At 36.2% G+C, this 25,733-nt stretch overlaps 1 protein-coding gene and 1 non-coding gene across 2 annotated transcripts in view; one reads left to right on the plus strand and one right to left on the minus strand.

Annotated features, from left to right (window-relative positions):
* The window catches only part of SNX6 (sorting nexin 6), a 50,554-nt gene that overhangs the window by 20,074 nt on the left and 4,747 nt on the right, over positions 1–25,733 (minus strand). The window contains exons 3-8 of the mRNA XM_063089057.1: positions 17,334–17,438; positions 16,398–16,508; positions 14,114–14,235; positions 12,091–12,214; positions 5,122–5,217; positions 2,510–2,615 (exon numbers count right to left, since the gene is read on the minus strand). Of these exons, the coding sequence (XP_062945127.1) occupies positions 2,510–2,615; positions 5,122–5,217; positions 12,091–12,214; positions 14,114–14,235; positions 16,398–16,508; positions 17,334–17,438 (664 nt within the window). The remainder of the gene's footprint in view (positions 1–2,509; positions 2,616–5,121; positions 5,218–12,090; positions 12,215–14,113; positions 14,236–16,397; positions 16,509–17,333; positions 17,439–25,733) is intronic.
* On the plus strand, positions 3,363–3,437 carry TRNAI-GAU (transfer RNA isoleucine (anticodon GAU)). The gene has a single exon. It is a non-coding gene; the product is annotated as a tRNA-Ile (tRNA).

Below are 25,733 nucleotides of genomic sequence, written 5' to 3' on the forward strand. Positions count from 1 at the left end.
AGGAATCACTAATAATTTCTTCACTTTTCTTAACATATGATTTTCTATCTCCGTAGTTCTCTATGTTTGCATAGCACTAATACATACCTCTATAATGGGATATATATTTTAATCTTTTTTTTTTTCCTGCTACCTGGTAAAGGGTCAAACTCTGAACGTTGGGGTAAGACTTATAAACATACTGTAATCTTTTTGCTTTTTGTGTTTATCTTGCCTGCAAATACTGTGTGTGTGTGTGTGTGTGTGTGTGTGTGTGTGTGTGTGTGTGTGTGTGTGTGTGTGTGTGTGTGTGTGTGTGTGTGTGTGTGTGTGTGTGTGTGTGTGTGTGTGTGTGTGTGTGTGTGTGTGTGTGTGTGTGTGTGTGTGTGTGTGTGTGTGTGTGTGTGTGTGTGTGTCTGTGTCTGGCCTGTACAGGACCCTTGACCTTGACTTTGGTGTTATAACACTGTACTCTAACCAACTGAGCTAACTGCTCAGCCCTTGCTATTAACTCCTTAAGGGCAAAAGCTATGTAAGTATTTCTTCATCTTGAAGTCACCAATACCTAACACAACAGTGGGTACACAATAGGTATGCCAATGTTTATGAACTAAATTTTTAAAGAAATCTAAAAAGTATAGTAGTATTATATTTTAAAACACCAATCTAAACTTAAGGGCATTCCACTGAACAGTAATTCCTAATAATTACAATCAACACAGGTATGTACCATTTTATATTTATAAAATTTTTAACAGAGGATTAAAAGTACAAAAAAAAAAGTATGAGATATTTTATCCTTAAAGTCATTTTATAAACAAGGAAACCAACAAAAGACCAATTATGTGACTTGCCCAGGTCTCCAAAGCAAATAAGTAATGAATCTAGGAAGAAATTCAAGTTTCCCACACTTTTACTTTATAGTTCTTAATTATGGAACAGGCAAGTATAATCTACTACTAAATTAGAAGAAACCTGCAAATCACAAAGGTATAATAAAATAAAATATAAAAATAACTTTTAACCCTCTCAAAAGAATTACACAAGAACAGAAGTTAGCAAACTAGAGACTCCTTTTATTTATTCCTTTCTGTTATAGCACGTAATAATACCTCAATGGAAGTTAGTACTTCTAGGTGGAGCATCTACTGATTTATCTCTACATCAGAGGTTCTCAAACTTTTTGGTCTTAGACCCCTTTACAACTTAAAAATTACTGAGAACTGTAGAGATTTTGTTTAAGTGGGTTAAATCCATTAATATATTACTGTATTTTTTTGAAAAGTAAAACAAAAATTTTTAATATTTACTAATTCATTTAAAATTAATAGTATTAAAATCATTGTTAACATGACATTTCAAATAAAAAACTGTTTTTTTAAATTAGTAAGCAGAGTGACACTACTACATTTTTGCAAATCTCTTCTGTTTTTCAGTATTGCAGCTTATTGATATCAGTTACACTCAATAAAGCTGTTCAAAAACCCCTCTGGTCTATCTTGCACTACGAATGGATCTTTTACGTACATGACTTTGTCGTATTATGCAATGGCCATTTAGAAAATATTGTTTCAATGAGTTATGCAGATCTTCCAAATGCTGACACACTTTAATGTAGATTTTTAAAAATCACATTCACTAATATTACCATCAATCTCATCAGATAATTCTTTTATTATTATGAAGCAAGCTCATGGTGTCAGATACAAGTTTTCCAAAATTCTAATTATTGCTTGAAAGCTGGACTTTATTGACAACAAATATTTTGTTTTCCTTGAAATGACAGGCTCACTTAGTTAATTTTTGAGAAAAGGTCTGCCAAATACTCAAGTTTGAAAGATCATAGTTTGTCTATCAGTCATTCTTTCAATTAAAAATGGTGTCTGTGAAAAAAGCAACTACTTCAGCCACAACTCAATCTCTAAAATGCTTTTCTAGAGAGAACCATCATATTTTGGTATGCAGCCAAAGCGCTTTATGCATAACTCCTATTTTATCACGCAATATAAAAAAAATGTGTGCTCAAGGGTGGAGATTTACTACTATTAATAATTTTTATTGCTTTGTCAAGGACATTTTTTTCCGCTTTAAATGTGAGGCTGGTACTGCCCACGTGAGGCTCCCTCCTTAAATGCCTCTGCCCCAGGGATGCCTGGCCCATCTACTCTAGGCTGGGCTGAGGGAAGGTGGATCGTTGAGGACATTCTTAAGTGAAAGTCACATTTTTAAAAATTGCAATGCATGGCAGGAAAGAATACAATGATTATTAATACAGTTTTATCCAACTTTTTTTGTATCATTAATGTAAATTGTCAACATGGTGAAAAAAGGCAAAAAGTATCACAGTATTATTATGAAAATAATTTTGACCTTGCAGACTCACTTTCAAAGGGTCTTGGGGGTCTAGGCTTCATAGACCACAATTTGAGAACCACTGTTCTATATCAAGATCTTTACAAACTGTAAATAACATGTCAACTTTATAATTATTCCATTAAAAAGGTAAGCTTTAGCCACAGAAATATCTTACTTTTGTGGGATCTTGTCATCCTATCAGATTTAGCAGATGCATCCTTAACTCGGTTATGGTACTCTAAAAGGAATGTTCGCTCATGCTCAAAGAAATCATCTACATCCTATAGAATAAAAAAAAAGAACTTTTTTCACTTATTTGCTTTAGTTTAATATGTAAATCACTTTGTTACCATTAATATATAAGACTATCAGTAAAACAGCACAGCTATCCTCTAATAATCAGATGTTATAATGACTTCACCAACAAGTTAAGACTTTAGTAGACATTCATTTCTATCTATCAAGTAAGAAATCTCCTAAGGGCCTGGCTTGTTAGCTCAGTTGGTTAGAGCATGGTGTTGAAAACACTAAAGCAAGCATTCAGATCCCCATACTGACCAGCCAAGAAAAAAAAAAAAAGAAACCTATGGTTTTATAGTTGAGGGCCTAGAGCTCCCCATATGGTTCATGTTCACATGTTGTACTCTGAAACATGTTCCTACTTATGCTCTGCCTCTACAATCTTGCCTCTCCAATAAAAACATTACTATTGCTAATGGGAGTGACCAATTACTTTTGGGGAAAAAAAAATTCTGGTAAACAGAAATGAAAAATCTATTTTTCTTGGTCTATTATGTATTCTGTGGACGATTCCTGAACGCTGCCTGGCCTTAGTCATTAGTGCCCTGTCTGACTGCTCTGGAGAACCTGGCCAAACTAGCTAATCTGAAAGCAACAATATAATTAATCACTTTCTTCAACCTTTTTTTGAAACAAAGCTAGACATACATTAAAAGTAAAAAGTATTAATGGTACTTTCCCCCTTCAGAACTAGCAATGATTCATTGAAAAAGCATCAGTTGAGGGCTGGCCGGTTAGCTCATTTGGTTAGAGTGTGGTGCTGATAACACCAAGGTCAAGGGTTCAGATCCCCTTACCGGCCAGCTGCCAAAAAAAAGAAAAAGAAAAAGCATCAGTTGACATGATGTATTGAGCCCCACATTCACAGAACACAAGCTGCAAGAGTTAGAACTGGCAAAATATCATTAAAAAATCTGTAATTCCTATGTACCAGTTTTTTGAACTGTAAAAATGAGAATAAAACTATCAAACTTGGAAGGTTGTAGTAAAGATTAAATAAGAAAATTGGTGGTCTACCAATCAACACATTTTGTAAATGTTTTAATATGTTAGTTATTACTTTACTAATAAAATTATCAAAATCATAATCAACATAGTGATTTACATTTAATGGCTAAGAAAAATGTTTAACAGTAATAAATAAGCAGAGCCACAGCACATGCATTATCAACATATGAATGGACTCGTCTCTGACAAATCAAAGTACAAATCAGGGGGGAGGGAGAAGGGAGGGAGGTTTTGGTGATGGGGAGCATTAATCAGCTACAATGTATATCGACAAAATAAAATTAAAAAAAAAAAAAAAAAAGTACAAATCAAATAAGCAGTATTCTGTACTCAAGTTTTATTGTAGATGTATTTACAAAAACAGGCAAGGATGACAAAGCAGCATTATTTATCTCTGTTTTAGTGTTTGAGAGTGTAATATAAACATTTTTCTCATATTTTAATGGTAAGTCTTCACATAAATAAAATTTTGTGCCATTTTTAGAACATCATCAAGAAAAATATAGCTGTTATTTAAGTAAATAATTAACTTTCTTTTTTTTTTTTTTCTTTAAAAGATGACCAGTAAGGGGATCTTAACCCTTGACTTGGTGTTGTCAGCACCACGCTCACCCAATGAGCCAACCGGTCATCCCTATATGGGATCCGAACCCGTGGCCTTGGTGTTATCAGCACCGCACTCTCCCGAGTGAGCCACAGGCCGGCCCAATAATTAACTTTCTAAGTATTTTCACACATATTATCTTATTCAGTCTTTCCAACAATCCTGTGAACTAGGTAGTATTGTTAACCCCATTTTGAAAATGGCAACACTGAGATTCATAGAAAAAAAGTGACTTTTCCTGTGGTCGTGTAGCTACCTCAAGATACTACAACACCTCAACTGAGATTTTCTAACTCCAAATCTGAACCCAGGTCTGTCGCTAACATTTGCAAGGCTAAGCTAAGGGTAAGTGTACAAACAGGGGCAGCCCCTCTCGACCACCCACAGAGTGCACATGACTGGCACTCTATCCTCTGAAGAATGAATTCAGGGAAGACGCCCACACAGGACTTGGAAGAAGGCCTAGGATTTGGGCAGGGAAATGTGGGGTTCTAGATACTTGAAATATGGTCTGGTTTGGAGGGAAGGAGCATGGGCTCCAGGTGGACAAATTCCCTCGGACTGCTGACTTCTCACCCCTTAGAGAGGGAGCTCTCTAAAGAGAGGAATCCAGCACAGCGGGCACACTCTCCCAGGCCTAAGGATTCTACTATCCAAACTTCTTTTACTCCAAGTCTGTACATTTTTGTTTTGTTTTTTTGGCAGCTGGCTGGTACAGGGATCCAAACCACTGGCCTTGTGTTGTAACACTGTGCTCTAATCAACTCAGTTAACTGTCCAGCCCCAGTTCTGTACATTTGAAATCTCAATCCACCTCTCTTTTAAAAAAAAGTAAATTCTCAACCAATACTACTGCAAAACAAATCAAATCTTACCTTTACTCCTGAAACAATTACTCCATCTGCTGATTTAACCATGTTTTTAAAGAAATCTTCAAGTTTCTCTTTTTTATTTTTTCCTCGCACACTCAACTGAAAGAAAGGTAATTTAAATGAGCATTTTCTAGGTTACAAATGGAAAGTAGTGCCTCCTTTGTTCTTGGACATTTCAATGGCGATCTTTAAAGGATCCTGGTTATTAAACTTAACAAAGTGGCAATTTCATCATATATATCAGTGACTTTCAAACTTTAGGGCATAAAAGGAGTTTAGTAATAATAAAGATACTGAGGCCTCACTCCCAAAGATTCAGATTCTTTCTCAAATTTTATGAGCACATCTGATAACTCTGTTGCAAGTGGTCCTCTAGCCATACTTTGTCAAACACTGCTATATAATATAAAGACAACTAAAAATTTAATTCAGGAGTTCCTTTAACATGTGAAATTTATTGGGGTACAATACACCATCATATGATTCTGCAAAAGTTCTGCAAATATATTTTGCAAGTTCCTCACTATGAGCTTATCCAAATATCATTTCTTGTCCTGTTTTTGGGTAAGTAACTTGTAGTACAAGGGACACAAAAGGTGACTTTGAATGGCCTAAATGGTTATCCAAGGGCAAAACTGAGAAACAGCTAACTCTTTGACTCCTACCACTTGCTGCATCAGAATGCCCCATAAAGGAACATCCCATCTGACTTCTTAGTTGCCATGGCTTCAACACTCACCTTTCTTTAAACGACTCACAAATCTCTATCACTGCCTGCTCTGATCTGAATGTATGTGTCTCACCAAAATTCATATATTGAAACCTAACTCCTAAGGTGATGGTACTAAGAGGGGTGGGGGGCCTTTGGGAGGCTATTAGGTCATGATGGTGGAACCTTTACGAATGGAATTAATGCCCTTATAGAAGAGGCCTGAGGGAGCTTGTTAGCCCTTTGACCCTTCCTCTGCCAAGTCAGGATGCAGCAAGAAGGCAACCTCTATGAAGCAAAGGGCCCTCACCAGACATCAAATCTGCTGGACGCTTGATCTTGGCATTCCCAGCCTTCAGAACCATGAACAATAAATTCTGTTGTTTATAAATTATCTAGTTTAAGGTATTTTGTTATAGCGGCCCAAACAGACTAATATACTACCTCAAAGCTCTTTCATGAACCTTATAGCCTACTTTTAATTGCCTACCTCAAATCCCTACATGGAGATTTTGCTAACCTCACATCAGATGAGTCTAAAACAGTGTTCATTTTAATAAAATAATCTCCAAATTTTTCCTTTCCCAGTTCCATATCTTTGATTCATGGTCCCTTCATCTAACCAATCTCTCAGACTCCCACGTGTTCCCCAAAATTCCATACCTCTCATTAAAATCTTATAATATCTACAACTTCTTCCTTTTTCTCACAGCTCAAATTCGACCAGCAAATTATCAGAAATCTGCCACTTCCTACTCTTACTTTCCTAGTAGAAGTCCTCATCATTTCTTGCCTAGACTGCTACACTGGACTAGTTAATTACCCTCATCCCCAAATTCCACACTATTCTGTTGACTGGGACAGCTTTCTAAAATCAAATTTTGAGCATCTCATCCTTACTCAAAAACTTTAGTTTCATTTTGTTCAGAGAATGCAGGCAGATCCCCTTAGCGTGGTACATAAGACTTTCAACGATCTCACTCAATTTACCTTTTCACCTACCATCCTACCCCTGCAGAACTTTGTGCTCCAAATAGTTCTTAAAAGAAGCTCTGAACTTTTAGTTTCCTCTGTATCTAAAATTGTATCTATTCTCCCACTGAAAATTCTACTCAGGCTTAATTAAACACCTTAATTAAAAGGCCCTTCCAAATTCCTTGTTAGAAACCTTCCAATCCCTTCCAAACTCCCAGTTAGAATTCATTATTCTATCTTTAGGTCTCCCAAAGCACTGTTTTTTTTTTCTTTTTTTACTGCATTCTTGATGTTAATTCATTCATTCATTCCACAAACCATTAATGAATATCTAATTACAGTCATGCATGGTGCTAGGGATACAAAAATTATTAGAAGATGGCCCCCACTTGCTGTGGTCTGAATGTGTATCCACTCCAAAGCGCATGTGGGAGGCTGATTTCCAATGTGGCAGTGTTGAAAGGTGGGGCCTTTAAGAGGTAATTGGATTGTGAGGACTATGCTGTCATGAATGGATTAATCCATTCATGGAGCAATGGGTTAATCATTTAATGGGTTATCATGGGTATGAACTGCTGGCTTTATAAGGACAGCAAGTGAGCTCATTAACAAGCGCTCTTGCTCAGTCCTCATTTTGTGATGCTGTGCATCTCCACGGTACTGTGTAGAAAGTCCCCACCAAAAAGAAAGCCCTCATCAGATGTGCCCCATGGAACTTGGACTTCCCAGCCTCCTGAAGTATAAGAAATAAATTTCATTTTCTTATAAATTACAGTTTCAGGTATCCTGTTATAAGTAACAGAAAATGGACTAATACACTACTCTTAAAATAAGTTATGGTACAGAGGATGATACAAAGAAGCAAGCATAAGATTAAATACAATACGATCAGTATAATGTTAGAGATATACATAGGGGCTAGGAGAGCACCCAAGGAGCTCAGTACAGACTTAGGGGCAGAGAAAGATAAGACTGGAGGTTAAATGACCAGTTAGGGGGCTGCTTCAATAACTCAGGCAAGAATTATAGAAGTTGGAACTAATCTTTAGGTCTGGCAATGGAAGGAAGTGGACGTATTCTTAATATAGTAAGGTAGTAAAACAGATGGAATTTAGTGACTCCTAATAGGAAGTAGGAGTCATGGGTAATTTTCAGGTTTTAAGGAACCAGGTGGATGGTGGTACCTTCTTTCAGATACAGAATATAAAAGGACTTACAGGTTTAAAGAAGAGTTTTTCTGAGGACAAAATGCTAAAATGACACCTAACTGGAGCTTTTCAGTAGTAGTTTTTTGGGGGGAGGGGAGGGTTGGCCGGCACAGGGATTGAACCATGGACCTTGGTGTTATCAGCACCATGCTCTAAATCAACTAACTAGCCAGTCCCCCACTGTTTAATATATAGGGCTAAGTCAAGGACTCGGATTCCCATACTGGCCAGCCACCTTTAAAAAAAAAAAAAAAAAGGCTCACTTGGGAGCGTGTGGTGCTGATAACACCAAGGCCATGGGTTTGGATCCTTATATAGGGATGGCCGGTTAGCTCACTTGGGAGAGCATGGAGCTGACAACACCAAGTCAAGAGTTGAGATCCCCTTACCGGTCATCTTTGAAAAAAAAAAAAAAAAAAAAAATTGGGCTGGGACTCAGGAACGATATAGATCTATAAGTTAATAATAGCATATTAGAGTATTTGAAGCCAAAGAGTAGGTGAGATCAACTAGGGAGAATTTACAGAATTAGAAGTCTAGAGAAACAAACTTTCAGACCTCTAGGGAACTCAATAAGGAACCCTGGAAGGAAAAAGTTTAAATAAATGGATATATGGAGGAAAAGTCCATGAAGGAGACTGAGAAGGAGCCAGAGAGTTAACAGGAAAACTCAATCAGAATATATCCTGAAGAGCAGGAAGCACATGAGATCCAGCATAGATAGAGAGATATCTTAGACCAAACGGAAAGGTACAATGTATTATGCCATATTAACAGAATAAAGGACAAAAAACCCACATGATCATCTCAATAAACTCACTTTTTCATGATAAACATACTCAACAAACTCGGAATAGAAGGAAAATTCTTCAACCTGATAAAGGACATCTACAAAAAACCCACAGCTAACATCATATTTAAGGGCGAAATACTGAATGCTTTCCCCTTAAGATCAAGGACAAGACAAGGATGTCTGCTCTTGCCACTTCTATCCAACACTGTACTAGAGATTCTAGCCAAGGCGGTTAGGCAAGAAAAAGAAATAAAAGGCATCCACATTGGAAAGAAAGAAGTAAAAACAAAAATAGGAAAGCTAATGAATGAGTATGGCTATCAAGGTAGTCAATGGCTGTGGGGGATACAGAAAGTTCAGGGGCTTGATTTCTGATTGGCTTCCACTTCCCTATGAACAAGGTCATCACCCAATCTAGAGGAACTGCTGTGAATTGAAATTAGCCTTCATGGTAAATGGGAGATGGCTGTCTAAAGACATAAGTTTGTTATAAACGACAGAGCAGGCACTCTAGCCTAGATGAAAAAGAAGCAAAAACAAGAGCTGTTAACAGAGTCAAAATGCGGGAGGTCAAGAGTCTAGATGTACCAATGAATGAAAGAACAGGTTTAATTGGAATAGGAAGAAGAGAGCTATAAGGACAGCTATACTTGGGAGTCTATAACACTAGGGTGATGACAAGATCCTAGGTGTGACCACTGATGAGGTAGCAAGAATTGAATGGAGGTTAGAGTGTTAAATAGGTTAAATATTTAATCCATCATTAAATAGACTCAGACTATACCTACTGGAAACAGAGAAGATACACAGCTACATAATAAAAGCAATAATAAAAGCAATCACTCCTTATAGCACTGACAGTTTCTTATACAAGTAAATGCCGAAACAAGCACTTCTAGGCCTCCCATATGCTCCATGGCCTTCAACACTTTAAGACACCTCAGCCCCACTTCAACAGCTCATCAGTCCCATGATCCTGTCAATCTAATAGAATATCATACAGATTTCTTTCCATCACCACTGAACTGAGTAAAGATTTGGAAAAAACAGCATTAGAAACAGGTTGGAAAAAACTTTTTATTCTGAGCCTATAATCTTCTACAATCTGTTAACATACTTTATTTTAATTAATTTTTTTTTTTTTTTTAAAGATGACTGGTAAGGGGATCTTAACCCTTGACTTGGTGTTGTCAGCACCACGCTCTCAAGTGAGGTAACCGGCCATCCCTATAAAGGGATCCAAACCCGTGGCCTTGGTGTTATCGGCACCATACTCTCCCAAGTGAGCCACGGGCCGGCCCTTATTTTAATTAATTAAAGAATACTTGCAAAATACAGTACTTTCCAGTCCATCTTTTGAGGCTTTCTCTAAAACACCATTTGCTGATATTAAAAGGGTTATATGATGCATCATCATCATCATCTTTCTTTTGGCAGCTGGTTAGTATGGGGATCAGAACCTTTGACCTTGGTGTTATCAACACCATGCTCTACCCAACTGAGCTAACTGGCCAGCTCTACATCATCATCTTAATTAAGCATATGTTAGTTGGTGAGGAAGAAAAATAAATAAATCTACCTTGGTGGGAGAAAATTTATGAAACCCTAAGATTTCTGAAGGCTATTTATAAAGCTAATCTAAACATTTAATAATATTTGACTTATCAATTCAATAAATGTTTATTTTACATCTCAATTTCTAGGCACTACTCTAAAATAGTGAGAATGCAGAGGTAAAAAATTAAAGTCTTACCTTCATAGAACTTACATTTTAAAATACAGGTATATAATTTCAGGTAGTACTAAGGGCTGTGGCAATGGGATGGAATACTTGGAGAGTTAGGCTGCTCTAGCTCAAGTGGCCTTGCACTGATATCTCCATGCCTCATTTGATACCTAAGCTGTTCCACCAAATTATTACTAAGGTTTTAGCCCAGGTCATAAATAAGACTCAGCCAAAAACAAACTTATAAAAATAAAAAAGTAATGATAGCACCCTATCATGTGTTCTTCCCATGTATTCCATAGCAACCCTATCATAACTCATTTTTCAGTTTCTTATATTTCATGATACAGACTGAGTTCTTTACAGTTCCCAGTTATGAACTACCACATACCACATTTACACTATGTAAGTATCTATGCTTAAAGTACTATATTTCTATGACCTTGAGTTACTTCATACATATTTTATAAAAATTTTTGTCCTCTACTGTTAGACTTAGGACATTTTACTGTCCTAGCTACTAAAACCAAACCGGAAAAGTAAATTTATATATACAAAATTCTTTGATCTTGACATTAACTTGTAAGCAAATAAGCACTATGCCATATTCGTTTTCTGCTGAAATTATTAATTAATCTTGACATCCAAATATAGGTTCCAAGATCTGCATCACCCATTCACTAAAAAAATGTTTTTGAGGGCCAGCCCGTGGCTCACTCGGGAGAGTGTGGTGCTGATAACACCAAGGCCGCAGGTTCGGATCCTATATAGGGATGGCTGGTTAGCTCACTGGCTGAGCGTGGTGCTGACAACACCAAGTCGAGGGTTAAGATCCCCTTACTGGTCATCTTTAAAAAAAAAAAAAAATGTTTTTGCCAGTATTATGAATGAAGAAATCTTTAAAGCTCAACCACCTCAATCTCTCTTATTGCACTGTAACAAAGTTTTTTCAGGCAGGGAGGGATGGAGGTAGGAAAAGTAGGAGCAATCAGCACTGGAGGAGGTCAGTTAAACAGAACAAAAGTCAATGATTTACTCAAAAGTAATCTGGAATTCTTTAGTTCAAGCACCTCCCTGGAATTCTCCATAAGGCTTCAGAAGACTCCAAACTCAGATTTAAGAGGCATTCATCAATCTGATAACCCTGTTCTTAAGAAGTTTAATTCAGGATGAAAAAAAATCAATGTCTCGAGGGGCAGATCAGGAAAAAAAATCGTCTCATGTAGTAACATGATTTACTATCATTCCTTCAATTAATCTACTCAAGTTCTATTGAAATAGTACTGCATTACTACTAAAAAAGTGTCACTTTAAACTTCCTTGAAAAATAACATTCTAAAAAAGGCATTAATGTTGGGCCCAATCTTTCTCCTCTATTACAAGACCCTATTGCAGTGGTCCCTATACCTACTGTGATGGATGGTCCTGAAAAAAGACTTCCTCACCATTCCTTAAAAAAAATAAATAAAAGGCCTTATGCCTTTCCTAACTACTCCCTGCCTTTTCCAATGACTCTTTAAAAAGAAACCTTGATTACTGCTTTAATCAATTCAATACTCACGTCTTGATTATATTCCAAGAAGACATGGAAATTTAAATCTTTTCTCAAAATAGGATGTGCTGCCACACGACAGAGGAACACTTCATGCATTGCAACTGTCTTCTTGAATATTGCCAAATACTCACTAGAAACAATACACAAAATTAAAGGTCAGAAACTTCATCAACTAGAAAATTATCTACAACAAAATTTTTCAGCAAATACTCTTCGGATTATTCCAAATGCAAAATTAGAGATACGAAGATATAATTCATGTAAAAAACAGTTTTAGTTGAATTGTTAATTAAATATAAAACCCAACTCTAAAAAAAGACTTCATGCTAGTTAACAGTATTTATTATATCTAAATGTTAATATTTTTAAGTTCTATGAACTTTTCTTACTATGCACGTTGATGTTAAAGGTAACTATAGTGATGCTTGTTTTCAGCTCCAAAGAAAGCATACAAATTATTTGATACAAACTTAATGATTCCATTTCTATATAATTACTACTTTTAAATACCCTAGTACAAAAAATATCAAAACCGAAGCCTCAATAAGCATATTTTCAACAATAATTATTTTCATCTAATGACCCAAACACAGGAAAGAAACACACCATAGAGAGATTCATTTTTGCCATTACACTGAAGAAATGTATTTAAAATATTTTAATATCATCAGTGAATCCCAGTGACCATATAATAATACATGTCAGTTTAGGGGAAAAAAAAAAACACTCAAGGAAAAGGCCCTGTATTCTTGCTTCAACTACGTGCAAGAAGGATAAGTTTTACGTACCAGTAAATCAGCAGGACCAATGTTGGGAGAAGTTTGATCTCTGTGAGGGTAGTCATTCAGTGAAGACAAAAAAGAAGGATGCAGAGGATGGAGGTAGCAGTAGAATAAACCCAAGGTCCTCTGTTATCCAACCCCTAACCAGACCACAAAAGAATCATGATCAGGGCCACTGGAAAATCACAGATTCTACTATATTAATGTGTTCTACTAAACTCCAGTTTTCAATCTTTAAGTATATATTTGTCTGCTATCACACTACTGCTTGCACCCAGTACTGACAGAATTCTTAAAATATCTGTCACCTTACACTTTGACAAAGAACTATTTTGCTAATTCATCTTTTCAAAAGAGTTTAGCATTCTGAAGAAAAGTCTGGTAGCAGTATGAATAATACACTTAAAAACTGAAACTGAGTAAAAGAGGAGAAAAGGAAATGCATGAAGGGGAGAAATAACCAGAAAAAGAATGATGGAGGTTATGATAAGGCAAGGAAAATTATTTCCTTGTACAATTCTCAAAATACAGAGAAACAGTTCATAGTAAATCCAAAAATTAGTTCGAATATTTATTGAGGGGAAAGATTCTGTATTTTCAGCAAATATACTAAAAACGAAATAAAAATTATCACAATTTTTCAAGGATTTAATACATTTCTAATAAATGTGAAACTAACAGTCATTTAATGAAAAACAATTTTTAACTATTCTTTAGTTACTTTGCTCCTATTCTTTTCCCTTTGGCCAGAAGCCACAGGTAGAGAAAAGAGGGAAAAATCACATATACACACACGCACTTTTTAAAAAAGAAAACAACATATACAAAGAGTTGCTAAGCACATTCCTCTATGATAAAAGAAGTTTTAGTAGTATGCACATGTTCGAAAAAAGATAACCAGGTTGATAACGACTAAGGCCCTGTAAATAAAAAAAAATTAACATTCTGTTTTCAAAACCTCATGTTCCCTTTCTATTATTTTTTTATAAGCTTATGGATCCTTTGTTTTCAATTTTCAGAGTGTATTTAAAATATCAATTTAAAGAATTTACAATGTAGATAATTATTCTATAATTTTCCTGTAGGCTCTGATCATGATCGTTAACACTGGATGTGTGACCTTAACATGCATCTTCCAGAAAGGGTCACTATGGTGAAATAATTAAAAGGATGATATCAGAGAGCACGAAAAAAGGTTTTAAAACAAGCACAATTAACAAGGTCAACAACAACAAAAAATCACATACGCTTCTAGTTCCTGTTTCATCTTTGTGAATTCTTCCTTCGTCATCGATCCCTCTCCTTCTCCAAGCTTCTGTAGTTTTTCCCTTGAAGCATCAAAGTCAGGTCTTGGTGGTGCTGGTGGGATCTATAACAGAACCAAATCACTAATTTTAAAGAATTATTTCATTTCTTGCAGCATTGTACTACCATCACCATAAGACCATGTCTGGGAAAGTTAAAGGTATCCTGAAAGAACTGAGCAACAGGAACACCCAAACCCAGATTAGAGAACCTGAATAGTTCTAGAAATGAAGATCTTTGAGGTCCTTTACACCAAAGTAGAAATAAAGCATGGGGCTACTTTCTGGTTCTAGAACAGTAGTTCTCAAACTTCAATCTGCGGACTCCTACATGGCAACCCAGAGTCCTCACATTCATATGCACACTAAGCTTTGCCTATAGACTGAATGAATACATAGAGCAAACATGTATACCATTTTTCGAAAGTATGTAAGTAGTATAATTAAATGCAAATGTATTTTTTAAAATTAATGAATTCATAGTAGCTTTATGCTATTGTATTTTATTAATTAATAAAAACTAAAAATACAATCCAGCAAGGGATGTTAAAAAGGGCCCTGGATTAAAGCAGTGTGCCAGAAGCAGAAAGAACTGCTTTAAAAAAGAGAACAAGACACAGATTAATGACTAACCTCATTCTATTCATTCCACAGTCAGGGAGTAAGGATGTACTTAACATTAAATAAAAATACAACATCTAGAAGATATATATCACTCAAGGGAAGGATATAAAAAAATTATCTTAGGAGGAAGGGCCTACAAGTAAGAATCATCAAGGGAAAAATGATGGAAAATTAAAGAGAGCAAGTGAGATAAAAGGAAGAAAAGTTAAAATAAGAATGATTACAAGAAAAGGATTACACCAAGGAAAGCAACAGAGTCCGAAAGCATCAAGTACAGTTTAGTACACATTCACTGAGTATCTACTATGTGCAAGGCACAACACTGAGCACTGGGTATATAAATATAAATAAGACATGGTTTTAGACTTTGAGGAGTATTTACTTTATGGAAGGAGAATACAAGAACATACCAACTGTGAACGTTAATTGTAGGTGTCAACTTGGTTAGATGAAGGAATGCTGAGAAACCTGGTAAAACTATCTTTTTAGGTGTGTCCATGAGGGTGTTTCCAGCAGAGATTAGTTTGAGAGTCTGAGTGGACTGGGTGGGAAAGACCCACCCTCAACATGGGTGGGAACCATCCAATCCGCTGCGGGTCCAGAGAGAACAAAAGACAAAGGAAAAAGGTAAAGCTCTCTCTCTCTATCTGCTGGAGCTGGGATACACTCCTCTCTCCTGCCCTTGGTCATCAGAGCTCGCGACTCTTCAGCTTTTGGATTCCAGGACTTACACCAAGGACACCATCAGCTTCCCTGGTTTTGAGGCCTTCAGACTTGGACTGAGCCACACTACCAGCATCCAGTTTATAGACGGCCTACTGTGGGACTTTTCTTCACAATCGCGTGTTAATTCCCCTAATAAATCCCTCTCATATATTTATAACATATTCTATTGATTCTGTCTCGCTGGAGAACCCTGACTAATACACCATCAGATAAGAAGGGAGGGAGGGGAAAACGGGCAGAAACAGAATGGGAAAAGAAAAATGCACTATTAGTCGTTCATGAAAATCTGAACTTTAAAAAAAAAAGGAAATAAATGACTGAAAAGGAGTGCTGACCACAAGGATGGAGATGGAATCAGGTCACAATAATTTCAAGGAAACCAAATGAAACTAAATTTCAGTAATCTGAGTGTGGTCAACAGCTGAGGCAGAATAACCATCTATTTCAACATCTGGTGCATATTTCAATAAGGGTTCAAAACCAGTATGGTTTATAACATGCCCTTTATCCCTAAGACAAGCCTGCTTCAATTTTAACAAACAATACAAATGTAAGCTTAAACGAAGGAGTTTAACATCTTTATGCCCCTAAACTAGACAACTCAGGATAAAAGGTGGTAGCCAAGCATGTTTTATAACTGGCAATTTTAAAAATCATGTAAGTTCAGGGCAGTCAGCTCAGTTGGTTAGAGCATGGTGCTGATAACACCAAAGTCCAGGGTACGATTCCTGTGCTGGCCAGCCACACACACACACGCACACACACAAAAAAGAAAATCACACAAGTTCACTAGAAATGCTAAACAAGGTCCCAACACATAATAGAGTACCTAAAAAGCTTCTAGAAAATGGAATGAAAATGGAACTTCAATACTTACGATGTAACCTGCATAATCTTCATTTTCAACGAAGGAATCGTGAAGCCAAATAAATTCCTCATGTTGTCGAACAACAGAAAACTCATTTTGTTTAAAATTTGGCAGTGAACTCTGCAAAGATAGAGATTCTCTTGAATAAAAGTCAAAATTACACTAAAAAAGCTTTTAAATAAACATTTTATATCTTATTTTTTATTTTATTTTATTTATTTTTTTTAAAGATGACTGGTAAGGGGATCTTAACCCTTGACTTGGTGTTGTCAGCACAATGCTCTCCCAAGTGAGCTAACCAGCCATCCCCTATATAGGGATCCGAACCCGTGGCCTTGGTGTTATCAGCACCACACTCTCCCAAGTGAGCCACGGGCTGGCCCTTATATCTTATTTTTTTTTAAATTAGTCTTATACAAAACACTGTCAGTGCCTTTAAACTCTATTATAAAACCCTGAGATCCCCAGACAAAATTATCCTCAGATCCTTGGGAAAATAAGTTGTAGGATCTTCTTATATTGTATTGCTACCACTACTTACAAGTTATCTTATTAATACATATCAAACTCGACTATTCAAACAAAGGAAAATAGCTATGCAATCTGAAAATGTGCCCAAGAACCGAAATCTAATAAGAATAGTAATTTGTAAGATGGTAATTTGACTAACTGAAGGAACGTAACAAAATTGAAAACAAGAATGGAAAAAGATATTAATAAAAATCTACAGAAAACAAAATTTGTATTACATTTAGGTTCTATGATTAATATTTAAAATGTTGACCTTAAAGAAGCACATTTCATTAAAACTTTGTTAAAATAGTGAATTATAAACTAGTCTCTTCCCAATTATGTTCAAAACCTAAGTTTTAGTCAATATATTATTACATGTAACATTAGCATAATACATAGCTAAAATCATACAAAGTACAAAATCACATTTACCTTTGTGTGAACAGTGAATTTTACTTTATCCCTCTCACTAAGGGCATCAGAAATGTCCACCTGCAGAGCAGCATCGCTTTGAAGATCTACATTTATTGCTTTAAGCTAAAAAAAAGAAAACCAATAATATCTTAATAAAAAGTCTGTGTGCTTTTATATAATTCCATTCTTCTCCCAGACAATGAAACAATGCATATACAAAACAAAACAAAAAATAACAAAACAATCTTAAGTCTAAAAATGTATTCAAGTTCATTTAACTATATACATACTTGTATTTTAGGGCAGGTGCTTTGGGTAATGCTATTACCTCAACCGATTTTCATTCTACATCATTCAACTATGCTCTGCTTTGTGTAAGTCACTAAGCTAACCATGATTCATTATAGTCTCACACAAAAAGAAAACTATTTTCTAAGAAGATGGCTCATCTCCAAGTGTTCTAAAATTAAGGAATGGGTCAGTTAGCACAGCTGGTTAAGCGTGGCGTTATAACACCAAGGTCAAGGGTTCGGATTCCCATACCAACCAGCCATCAAAGAAATAAATAAAATAAAGGAATGTATCTATCTTCAGGAACAAGAAAAATAATAAAAAGAATATTGAGACTAGCTGGCCAGTTAGCTCAGCTGGTTTGAGCATGGTATTATGACACCAAAGTCAAGGGTTCAGATCCCCAAACTGGCCAGCTGCCAAAAAAGAAAAAAAATATATATTTAGCAATAATTTTAACTCTATTGCTTCTTTTAATTTGGGAATACACAATGAAACTATTAAATATAGTTAAATACATTACACATAATTTTTTATCTAAAGTGCTAAGAAAATACTAACACATAATAAACGCTTAGTAAATAACTCTGTAAGCTACAATACATTAAAAGAATTGAACATGTTCCTTATTTGTTGCTTCCATTTACTCATCTTTAAGAAGACTTTTCCACTTATAATTATCATAATTCTATTTATAATTCTTAAACTTCATCCATTTTTCTCACTCCTTAAACAATAAATATTGACACATTTGGGTAATTTGGAGACTAGCAAAAGCGTCAAACACTAAAGGAAAATAAAGTCTCAGCAAGCAGCAAAAATATGAAATATTTAAAGTCTAATTAACTAGCCTGATCAAATACCCCAATTATAAAACACAGGACTTACTTCTGGAATCTCACCTACTCATTAGCATTTCAAATTTTATTTACAATGTAAATGAAAAAAATGCTGGAATGCAAAATTGTTTATACACAATGATCACAAACGGATTTTTTTTTTTTTTTCCGTAGCTGGCCAGCACTCAATCATATTTTTTTTTGGCCACTAGCCAGTAAGGGGATCTGAACCCTTGACCTTAAGGTTACAACACCACACACTAACCAAATGAGCCAATCAGCCAGCCCTCGATTGTATTTTTTTAAATGCATGCAAAAAAGACAGGAAGTACACCCAAATGTGAAAAGCAGTGGATTTTTTTATACATTCCTTCCTTCTCCCAATTTTCCACGACACACATGAATTACTTTAATAAACAGAAAAAAAGTAATAAACAGAAATCCTGAGACTTATTAAATGACGAATTTTATAAAGTTTCTTACTAAGTGGAATTATTTAACTTTAGTAGTAGTGAGAAAAATAACTTACACTTTATATTTCATTTGGCACAACTGGCTCTTAAATGAGTAAATACACGTTTTAAAAATAAACACCATTACATAAAATACAAGATTTTTCAGAATTAATCACTTTAAATTGCTGTGATACTCTATACGATGGCCTTTAACAGAAATCGTACTGATGGGCTGGCCTGTGGCTCACTTGGGAGTGTGGTGCTGATAACACGAAGGCCACGGGTTTAGATCCCTATATAGGGATGGCCGGTTAGCTCATTTGGGAGTGTGGTGCTGACAACACCAAGTCAAGGGTTAAGATCTCTTTACCAGTAATTTAAAAAAAAAAAAAAAAACTGTACTGATGACTTCAATAAGTTTATATTAAATTTTAATTGTAATCATGTTTTTAAATATTTGTACTATAAAATTACACATAAAAACAATTTTAAATGTTTAAAAAATCATATTGCACTCAATGCTACATGTAGCCCTTTGTCTGATTAAAAAAAGAATTTAAAAGTTGCCTTGAATTACGAAGAAATTTTTTTTTTTTTGAAGATGACCGGTAAGAGGATCTTAACCCTTGACTTGGTGTTGTCAGCACCACACTCACCCAGTGAGCTAACCAGCCATCCCTATATGGGATCCGAACCCATGGCCTTGGTGTTATCAGCACCACACTCTCCCGAGTGAGCCACGGGCTGGCCCCAAAGAAATTTTTTAATTTTCCAACTACCTTGTTGCCTCTGCAATACTAGAAACATTAGAGATTACCTAGTTCTTTGGTTTTCTTGCTTCTATTTAGTCTTATCAGGTCTTCATACTGTTCTTCCTACCTCTTCCCCAATCCTTTACCTTAATTCCAGTTTTAAAAATGTTTCCTTTTTCTCTTTACTCACATCCAGAACACTTTCAAAATGTTTATTGTGGTAGGCTGAATAATGGCTCCCCAAAAGATGTCTGTATCCAAATTCCTGGAACCTGTGAATGTTACCTTATATGGCAAAAAAGGACTTTGTAGATGTAATTCAATTAAGGATATTGAGATGAGGGAAGTATCCTGGATTACCCAGGTGAGCCCTAAACACATTCATACATATCTTTATAAAAGGAGGCAGAGAAAGATACTACACAGACAAATACTCTAATAACTAATGTGACCACAGAAGCAGAGCTTACAGTAATACAGCCACAAACCAAGGATTGTTGGCAGCCACCAGAAACTGGAAGAGGGAAGGAAGTCTTCCCTAGAGCCTTTGGAGACAGCGTGGCCCTTGATTTCAGCTCAGTGATAGAGATTTCCAACTTCTGGCCTCCAGAACTGTGTGAGAATAAATTTCTGTTGTTTTAAGCCAGCAAATATGTGGTAATTTGTTACAGAAGCCACAGGAAACTAGTATATTTATCACACAGTTTTTGTAATAATTGGGCCGGCTCATGGCTCACTTGGGAGAGTGTGGTGCTAACACCAAGGCCACAGGTTCGGATCCCTATATAGGGATGGCAGTTTAGCTCACTTGGGAGAGCCTGGTGCTGACAACACCAAGTCAAGGGTTAGGATCCTCTTACTGGTCATCTTTTATTTAAAAAAAAAAAAAAAAGGAATAATAATCTTGCATTTCTCCATTTCTTACGTTTTCATTGCTTGGTCTAGCATTTCCCAAACACAAATGGTAACTATCAACCCAGCTGTTTTTTAAAATGCAGAATCCCAGGTATATCAAAACAGGATCTTCATGAAAAGAGCCTTAAAATCTGTAATCCAGAGCACCCGCAGATTTTCAGGGTTTTCCTTGCGTTTACATTCTGTCAAAACTTCATCTCAACTGCTAATATTTTCTTTTTAATAATCACTGTATATAAAATGTTTTTGCCAGATTTCATATACATTCGTACATTTTTATTTTCAGATTTGTTTGTATTTTTACCATTGATCTATCATTATGGAAACACACCTTTCAGGGGATTTCTACATTCAAGTAGCTGTTATTTATTCCTCCAATTTAAAATTATTCTGTTATTAAAATATTTCTCTTTTCCATTTCCTTATCCTTCTATACCAAATACACTGTTACCTCCTTTATTTTTGATAGCACAAAACTTGGCTTTTTTAATTGGAACTTTTCTTTTTTCTTTTTTTTGGTGGCCGGCCTATACAGGAATCCAAACCCTTGACCTTGGTGTTATAAGCTTCATGCTCTACCAAGTGAACTAACCGGCCAGCCCTTTTTCTGTTTTGTTTTCTATTTTTTGGGGGCAGTTGGCCAGTACAGGGATTGAACTCTAAACCCTGATGTTACCAGCACCATGCTCTAACCAACTGAGCTAACTAGCCAGCCCTGTAACTTTTCTCTGCATAAAACATTCTTGTATTATATACTCAACACTTTTTTTTTTTTTTTTTTTTAAAAGATGACCGGTAAGGGGATCTTAACCCTTGACTTGGTGTTGTGAGCACCACGCTCAGCCAGTGAGCGAACCGGCCATCCGTATATGGGATCCGAACCCAGGGCCTTGGTGTTCTCAGCACCACACTCTCCCGAGTGAGCCACGGGCCGGCCCTATACTCAACACTTTTGATCTTGGGTTTTTTTTAAAAGAATTTACATACAATGCAGATATTAAGTATATAATTTGAAGAGTTTTACACAGCCTACATACCATAATCAAGATTTGGAACATTTCTATCACCCTCAGAAAGTTGCCTCATGCTTCTTTAACAACTTTATGTCTTTTTTATTTTCTATTCTGCAAATTCTTTCTTGTATACCTTCTTAATGTATGTTATCCATTCACATATTGCCTTAACAGCTATTAATTCAATCTCCATTTGTCTTTTTTGTTCTTTTACCTACTGAGTTCTAGAACTGATCTCAGGAAAATGTGCATGAATCACAAATGCTGATGCTTCTGCATGATGCAAAATACTTATGGTGAGAATATGACTTAATTTTTTTTTTTTTTTTTTTTTAGCTGCTGGCTGGTACAACTTCTTTAATTTATATTTCATAATAAGTTCAAAACATCAGCTGAAGTGTTCGTTCTGACTGCATCTTCCTCTCGTCAGTTCTGATATACACTTCACACCCCAAATAATTCTTTCTGATTTCCTGAGCATATAGAGAAAAGTAAAAATAAAGAATTATTTTGTTTGATGATAAGATTTGCTTTAAATACATAAGGGCTTTTTTTTCCCCCCAAGTCCTGTCTCTAGATGTGTAATGGAAAAGCAGTTGCTAAAATGAAATTACTCTGCACACCAGTACAAAATTTCACTGAAAGTTAATGTGCTATCATATTTCTTCAACTGTAGATGAGTATTTTTTACATTTTAACACATCTGGAATAGGGATGTCTTTCAACTGATGAAAAATTACAATTTAAATGACTTTTTTTCTTAGTGGTACATTAAAAAAGATATATCTTTCAATCAATTGCATCTTAGATTTGATAAAATATCATATTGTAACTTTTGTGTTAATTACGTAAAAGGTACACAGATTTTCCAAGCAGATTTTCTTCTGTTTAGAGAGAAGTCAATAATTTTAGAGGGTTTTTATTAAAGGAAAGAGTCAAAGCAACACAACTTGTGATTCACCAACAATTAACTTTCTCCAACTAGAGAGTTCAGTTTGAAGAGATTTCTTATTAGACTACATTCAGTGGCTTAATCTTTATCTGGGCCAATAAACTTTGTACTTTCTTTTGTCAGAGACTGACTAGGTTAAATATTTGTATCAGTGGTCAAGTGAAAGACTAGGACAGAGAATATAAATTAAGAAACAGAAATATAATAGCATTAGAAAGATAATTTTAAAAGCCTGCCCTATTGGAGGTAGGTTAATTTTCCACATATACTTAGTAAAGAAGACATTCACTACTAGTTACTATACCAAGTAGCTTAAAGTATCTAGCTTAAAACATTCCTAAGACAATCAGCTGCTTCTTTGCCAGAAAAGCAAATGTATAGAGAAAAAGAAAATAATTTTGATTACTGCAATAGCCTCCCACTTGGACTCTTGATTCTGTCCTTGCCCTCTTCAACTTATTCCCTATGGAGCCACCACTATGATCCCATTAAACTAGAAATCACTTCTCTGCTCAAAATCTAAGGGGTTCCCACGTGCAGAAAAGAAAAAGTCCTTATAGCAGCCCATTAAGTGCTATAAAATCTCCATCTGATGTCGGTCTGACGAATCTACTATTCCCCTGGCTCAATGCAGTCCTGCCATATGACCTCCTTGTTGTTCCTTGAACACACAGGCATGCTGCCACCTCAGAAGTCTGCACTTACTGTTTCCTCTGCCTGGAACATTCTGCTCCCAGATAGCTATCTGTATGGCTCATTTTCTTCAAGTCTTCAAGTTTTTGTTAGGAAGGACTTTCCTAGCCACCCTATGTAATCATCGTCCCCTCTCCACCCAAAAATCCCTATCCCTCCCTCATTTTTTTTCATAGCACTTATTCACCATCTAATATTGTTTATTTTTTTAAATGCCCTTCCCTCACTAGAATTCAGCTCCATGAGGACAGATTTTTGTCTGTTTTGTTCACTGCTATATTCCCAGTGGTGGTCCTCAACAAACTCCTAGGCCAGTTATGATTTTGGAAGTCCTGTAATACATCACCTCCACTACTAATGTATGCCCTGCATACCCACCCAACAATGAAATCAATAGTTGACTATATATACATTGTCTGGAAACTGACATTCTGGAAATTAGATTTCCTCTCACATACCATACCAGAAACAACAAAACATTACTAACGTAGTACCAGCGGTATCGACCTATGCATCTCCTGGAAGTCAAAGTTAATATTATTGGTCGGACAAATGTAAACACTTGACTCTTTAGGCAATATAATATGCATTTATTTAATACACTTTTTTGGCCTTTATATGCAAACAACTGTCCTAGATATTGTGGAGGATTTGAGGTGAACAAAAAGCCCTGCCTTCAAGGAATTTGTTTGCAGTGAGGAAGACAATAAACCTTATGTAATAAAACATGAAATTAAGTGCGTGCTTCCCATTTTCTCCTGGTCAATTTTACTACATGTACAAATTGATCTTATCAACACCTCTAGTCCTGTGACCTTTCCATATATTTCCAGTCTGTCGGCACCCTCCCTGCTCTATAATCCCCTCCATGATATGCCACTCTTAATGCCTTTCTTGCCAGTCCCTTGAATTCCCATTGCTCTTCTGCCATACCTGGCTTGCAAATTCCCACATGTTGGATCAATTTAATCACCAACTTTCTCTGCTTCTAATTTGAACTACTGAGTGTAGCTAAAGAAAAGTCACAACTGTACTGTTCCACTACAATTTATTGCATTAGGTTCCTAAAACCACTTAGCAGTACTGCTCAGTTCCCTTTCTGATTCTCTGCAGCAACTATACCAGACTTTTAACTACCTCAACCTTCTACCACATTACCACTCCACTCTCAACAAGTGACCTTCCTTCCCACATCCCAGAAAAATAAATGCCAGCAGCTGTGTTTCTCTCAGATTCACCAACAAACCTTTCTACAAACAAATCTAACCTCACCACCTTCTCCGTACTCAGAGAAAGCAGTGTCCTATGGAGGTCTGAGCTGTCTGTCCACCTGAGCATTTGATCTTGTCTGCTCCAAGACCTGCTCATACACTGCTCTTCTATTCAAGTCTGGCCTGGGCCTCCCAAAACCTTCACATAATGAGTACCTAATTTCCAAATCCAATGACACTTTTCAGTCTTCTCGGCCACTCTGAAATATTCTGCTTTGGTATCATTCTAACCACTCCCCCCTTAAAACTCCATCTCAACTTCTGGAGTCTCCTCTCATTCTCCTCCTACCCATTAAGTAATCTTCTTCCCTTTGGTCCTTAAATGTTGATTTCCCCTGAGTACTATCTAAGGTGGGCAATCTCAGCCATTTTTTCCCCCATTTTTTCAAACTTAAAAAAATTTTTTTTGGATCATTCCTAATCTGAAAGGCAATCTCAGCCATTCTTAACTAATAGTTCCTAATTTTTTTTTTTTTTTTTTTTTTTTTTTGGTGGCTGGCCTGTACAGGGATCCAAACCCTTGACCTTGTTATTAGGTCGTGCTCTAACCAACTGAGCTAACCAGCCAACCCAGTAATTCCTAAATTTATATCTCCAATTCAAGTTCTAAGTTCCCAGTCAGAATTCCAAGTTACCAACTAGACATATCCGTCTGGATGTATTCACAACTGTCTGAGTTCCTTTAATGTGCCAAGCCCTGTCCTAGTGTTAGGAAGATAGTAGTGAAGTGACACAATCCTCACCTTCACAGATTTTACATTCTAGTTTGGGAGGGAAGGGTTTAAATGTTCTGTAGGCACTTTAAATCCAACATATCTAAAACCAAACTTATTATCTACCCTCTAACCCTGCTCTTCCCTCCTATATTCTGCATTTTCTCCTCCCCTGTCCAGCCCATGGTCTTATTCAGTCACTATGCCCAGTCAATTCTACCTCCTCAACATCTTTTTTACTATGTCCCCTCTTCCACTGCCTTAGTTCTACCTTCGTCATTTCTCATCTGGACTGCTGAGATAGCCTACTAACTGGTCTCCTTGCTTTCTGAAAGGAAGCATCAATCCACTCTCCACATGAGAATAACCTACAATGTTATTTTCATCTGGGCATATGTCTTTCCTAGCACTTCCCACTGCCTGGAGAGTTCGTCATTATGCACATTACCCTATCTGTATTAGCCATATCTACCTTTGCAATTCCTGCTCTGATAAGAACAGGTGCTCCAGATGGAACCAAATTA

This window comes from Cynocephalus volans, chromosome 3 (genome assembly GCF_027409185.1).
Source record: "Cynocephalus volans isolate mCynVol1 chromosome 3, mCynVol1.pri, whole genome shotgun sequence".
Lineage (NCBI taxonomy): Eukaryota > Metazoa > Chordata > Mammalia > Dermoptera > Cynocephalidae > Cynocephalus > Cynocephalus volans.